Source organism: Adiantum capillus-veneris, chromosome 8 (genome assembly GCF_014529385.1).
Source record: "Adiantum capillus-veneris isolate H3 chromosome 8, ASM1452938v2, whole genome shotgun sequence".
NCBI classification, from domain to species: Eukaryota; Viridiplantae; Streptophyta; class Polypodiopsida; order Polypodiales; family Pteridaceae; genus Adiantum; species Adiantum capillus-veneris.
This window is the reverse complement of record NC_140938.1, coordinates 49,721,449-49,726,924: the sequence shown is the minus strand read 5'-3', so window position 1 is coordinate 49,726,924 and position 5,476 is coordinate 49,721,449. Positions and strand designations below refer to the sequence as shown.

At 43.9% G+C, this 5,476-nt stretch overlaps 1 protein-coding gene across 1 annotated transcript; it reads right to left on the bottom strand.

Annotated features, from left to right (window-relative positions):
• Positions 1–843: 843 nt before the first annotated feature.
• On the bottom strand, positions 844–4,738 carry LOC147452115 (protein NUCLEAR FUSION DEFECTIVE 4-like). The gene is made up of 2 exons (XM_086517909.1): positions 4,103–4,738; positions 844–2,860 (listed from the first exon to the last, which is right to left on the bottom strand). The coding sequence occupies exons 1-2, from the start codon at positions 4,580–4,582 to the stop codon at positions 1,694–1,696; spliced, it is 1,647 nt and encodes a 548-aa protein (XP_086374035.1). The 5' UTR covers positions 4,583–4,738; the 3' UTR covers positions 844–1,693.
• Between the last annotated feature and the right edge of the window lie 738 nt (positions 4,739–5,476).

Below are 5,476 nucleotides of genomic sequence, written 5' to 3'. Positions count from 1 at the left end.
TACGATTGTAATGCAACCTCAAACCCTTAATATTTATCCAATCATACTATTGTAATGCTAGTTAGTACCCTTAATGTTGGCAAAGCTTAAGGTACAGTAGACCAACATTGCTGAAATTTGATTGCTCTTTGAGGGCCCACACTTCATGCAACTCTGTGTTTTCAACCTAGAAGAACGAATATTTTCATTCTTGTTGATGTCCATCAACTCCGCCATGCATAGTATTGACTAAATACCACGACATCCCCACTAACATCGCCATTATCTTTCAAATCAAATTCTTCCAACGGCAATCACACTTATCATACATGCAATTGACCAGTTTTCAATCTAGAAGAACGAATATTTTCGATTTTGTTAATGTCCATCAATTCCGTCATCCATAGTATTGACTAAATACTACGACATCCCCACCAATGTCCACATTATCTTTCAAATCAAATTCTTCCAATGGCAATCACGCTTATCATACATGCAATCGATCACATGGTACTATACCACTAACCTTCACCCATAAATTGTCATGGAGTTTCTCACCATTTAGATCATGCTCTCTAGAATCAAGGACTACCGATCACATTGAGATGGAGGTTCAAGATGCTACCCACAATTATTGGGTAAACTACTAATGTCAAGGAAAACTTCCAGAACCATGCAAGTTAGATAAAACTACTTGGCTTTGTTGATACATGATCATGAAGATCTCCATGGCTGTGAGCCAAATTATACCTCTAGTTCATTTATTCTGTAAACCTCCGTATCTATGAACTGTGTACACAGCTGTCAATTGGTGAAAATTGCTTGAAACGAAATCCAGAATTGACCACAAGTTACATCATTGGACTCATCAAGCAAGGGACTATCATATTTATAAAATTCGGCAAAGTATGTTTGATAAGGGAAAATACTGTGTACTACAATTTATCTCGTACATCGTGTTTTATAATTTTACAAAACCCTTGAAAACCATTTAATATCCTACAGTGTGTTGTATCGTACGGTCATACAATACAGTGGCAGAGTATGCCATGGGCATTTATGTACACCATACAAAAACTTTCACGCTTATATAGTCATGCATGATGATGGTCATGTCTGACAAGGACCTAAGATAGACCAACTGGGAGCCAGGAGGTATGACCGCTCCTCTAATTCCCCTTTCTCAGATATATATGAGAAAGCTTACAGAGACCGAAGATGTTGAGTGCTTCAAGCATTTGATGATGTTTTCACCTCGCTCTGTATTATCTCATGAAAGAAGAACAGGCTAATCATCACTGCCTTGAAGAGTTGCCTCTGCCTTCTCTTTGGGGAGCAACTTTTTTGTAGGCCATCTTTTAAACAGTCACGAATATACGAACACAAAGTTGCATTGGAGAGCTTATATAAACACAAAAGAATGACAGTTTGCCTACCAGTACAAGAAGCTACATTGGAAAGCAGCATGACAAAACAGATGTCCGCCGAATGGTGTATGCCAGATCAACATTCTCCACATGTTGTCGAGCCTTTAAACTTTCCCAGAAGCTGAGGGCACCCCTGATGGATGATTCAAAAGCATTCGAAATTTTCGGCCAAGCTGTACCTAACAGACCACCTTACGCCTTGCATGGCATAGTATTGGCCTCCTGTTAGAAGGAACTTGCGACTCAAATGTATACTCACTTGAGCACAATACTGAAACATTCACAAATCAAGAAATTCTTTGTTGTAACCTCCTGTAAAATTGTCTGGTCCTCAAAACAAGAACAACATTCACACATGCCCCCATGATGCACACACCTGCCATTATGAAAAAGCTCAATCGAAAGCAATGTGCACCACTGCAAGATGAGGATGCCGAAACCCAGCCTTTGGCCTCTTTCTCTGCTTCCATATCATAAAAGTATCCCGTCACCTTGACGGACAAGATGTAAGAGCTTATGGGGCTTGCAATTGCTATGGTATTGAATATTGCACCAAAATGCTTCAACCCAAAAAGCTCAGATGCAGTCGTCGGCATCAAAGACCATTGAGCTCCATAACAAGTTCCGACGAGCACCGGCCCAATGTAGAGAGCATTTGAGAATGCAAAAGCTATGACAAGATGACCGAGCGCCATAGCTCCAAGAGTGATCACTATAAAAAGGGGCCTGGGCAACCCCTTGGAATGCAAAAACAGCTCCGATATATGTCCTGCACCAAATCGGCCTAAGAAATTCCATATGCTCCATAAGGAGACAAAAGTACTGATTTCGCTTGTGGAGTAGCCTAACGATGACCCCAGCTGGCTCATGTTGTTTATAACTGTGAGCCCAGAGCCCATTCCACAAGCGGAAGCCACGAATAAAAGCCAGAAGTCTAGGGAGCGCATTGCCTGCAGCAAGCTAGCATCCTCCCCAGTCTTGGGTCTATCTAGTTCTTCCACCTTGTTCGAAATATCTGAAGAACTATGTGCCTCTTCATCCGCTTTTGCTTCCTCCGGTAGGAGTATATATTCATCCCTTCCAGCTTCCGCAATCATATTAGACTCATCTACTGTAAGCTCTGCCTTTACCGCCACCCAGAACGGGCAGAGGAGAATAACAATTATCCCACCAAAGATGGTGATCTTCCATGGCCTGCCCAGACTTACAAAACTTTCAAGCACAATCACAGCCAATAAATAAGCAGAGAGTGACAATATAATGCCTGAGAGCACGTTGAGCCACTTTTGTTCCTCTGCTCTGACAACTGGTCGTATCGGCCGAATAAAAAACATGGCAACCATGCATATGAGAGGCGCAAGGCATGCCATCATCAGAGGAAAAGTTTGTGGGCTGGTTCCAAATGCAGCAAGATACACTTGTACCAATATAGCTCCCCCGATTCCAAGGCATCCCTACAAATCCACATAATAACATAAGAAAACATAGCACCTTTCATCTAAGAGCCTCATACGGATGCTTTTCATTAGTTTTGTTTTGGAACCCAACGTGATCCTTCGCCTTGTTGTTTAACAAAGGACCTTTTTCCCAGGAGTTCACTCTTTCTCCAATATGGTGCCCTATTAAGCTTACTTAGAGGTGATAAATATCTGTTAAATGGACTACAAACTAAAATACCAAAGAGGAAGTCAAGCATTCAATGCTTCACACTCAAAGATCAAATGTATGCCTAATTCCCTTCTTGACTACGGCTTGTTATAGAAAGCCAACAAGTGCCAATGACAAACTCCACCTCCTTCCCTGTCGTGATATCTTGACACTGTTCACCTCCTTCCTAACTTTTGGCTATTCACCTATAGAGGCAGGTACAGTGGAGTATGTAAAAGATGAAAGGGGGTCTTATGGCCATAATAATTGACAGGGATGTTTGGGACATATATATGATCAGGCTGCTATTGATGGGTCATAACATATCAATTGCAAGCGATGTATAGACATTTGATCCGGTACCTAAAGGCTTACCCACCGATCAAGAGAACTCCACATGCTGTAAGCAACACAGAATTCCTTTTAAAACTTTTGGCAATTCAGCTGCAGAGAGGCAGGTATAGGTGGAGTGTCTCCAAGACAAAAGACCAGGAATCGGGGTCTGGTCATAATAATTGAAAAGGAATGTTTGTGCCATACATTCATCAGGTCACTACTGATGGCTATGACATATCGAGCAATGTACAGACATATGATTTAGTACTTAAAGCTTACTCACCAGTCAAGAAAACCCTCAAAGGCTTGTAAGCAACAACCACACGTCTTGGAGCTGCATTACCAATATCGGCCCCCTTTGATAGCCTATAGGGATCTAGTCTGAGGTTACAACCACAACACAAAAATACACTTTTGTTGCAAGTCGGTAAAACCTTCACCCACATCGACCAACAAAAAACACACTATAGATTCAATATAATCCAAATGTGTGCAACAGCCAATCTCCCTGAGAACATATCTCCCTCAAGCCCTCATGGGTTGCTTCATTATTGCTATTCCTACATTTTACTACTCTGATAGTTTCAGACCGATATGCTGCTTCCCTTACATAATGGCACTTTAAACCTTAATGATGCAAACTATCAAGTACGACTGATGCAGCTTGTGTGAATGCATCTATGCATCCGCACATAAGAATCAAGGACCCTTACCTTCATCAATCCGACAACTGTCCCTCGGAATGTCGGAAAGATCTTCACGCTTGTGACAATCACAGCAGTGTTTGAGAAAGTCTGGGAATTGGCGGTAAGCAAGGCATAGACGCAAGCGAGCCAAAGTGGGGGAGACGGAATGCGAAGAGTGATGGACAGCCACATCATGAGGTTACCAATGAAGGCGAGGGCAGCTGCACAGGCAAGGACGACCCAAGTCGGGCAGAAGTCATAGATGAAGCCTGAAATGATACCTACATTGGCGCCAATGTCCTTCGAAACGCTGATTGAATCGAGGGCTTGCTGGGTCAGTTTCAGGCTGTCTTTGATGCGCTGTGAGTAGATGCTGAAGTCGTAGCTGCCTCCTGTGAAGCATTGCACCCACACGCCCACAGCAATGATCATCCATGGGCTACGAAGCAAAGCAGAAAGCCTTGATGGGGGCGTCCTCCTGCTCTCGTTAGCAGAAAACTTCTCCATCTTCACTGAGTATTTTCCATGGATACGAGGACACCCACAGAAGAGGATCGATGTGGAGAGCAGCCCCGTGTAGAAGTTGCCCTTTGCGGTTGGTTGACATCGATCGGCCACATGGTAGAATTACAAGAAAAAAGCAAACCACGGCACTTAGCCTAACGATCTCCTCGATCGCCCCTCTATAAAATAAAAATAAGGGTCCTGTAAAGGTACCTTTCTCCCTGTAAAGGTGTGCCCAGCCTCCAGGTGTTTAAAAGGGACGCAACCTCATGCTTCACATTAGGGTGGGTTCAGATTTGAGAGGTGGAAGAGAAACACCTTTCCACCACTTCCAGGCGGAACACACAGAGAATCAGCTTTGTCGTCGCCCTAGCATTCACACAAGACGGTAGTCGCTTTGCCTGCATGGCACGGCTCCATTGGCTGGAGAAGAAGGCATGAGGGTGGAAGTGCTCACGGGCGAGAGGGGGGGGGGGGTCGGAAGAAAAAGAGGGCAGGGTGGAAGAGAAAAAGGCGAGCTCTTCCTCGATGTGGTAGCCCAGTCAACACCTTCCACCACCTTATGTGAACAAGGCAGCGAGCTGGGAAGATTTTGATTGGTCCGTAAGAAATTTTCAACTCTTCCGCCGGGCGATGTGAACCCAGTCTTAGTCCCTTAAGCCCTACATGAAGCACTCTTGGAAAGTGTGTCTTCCCTTACAAGTGAGCCGCTTTGAAATTAAAACAAGGTGAGGAGTCAGATGGCCCGCTAAAGTGAAGTAGGAGTGAGAGTTTTGAGGACCAAGCAGGAGATGCAAAGCAGAGAAGCCGAGTGCTTGTCATGGCTCTTTTGGCTAGGCCATGTCAACGGCTTTCCCCAACAATGTCAAAATTGAAATTTATCTTGAAAGTGGTGGC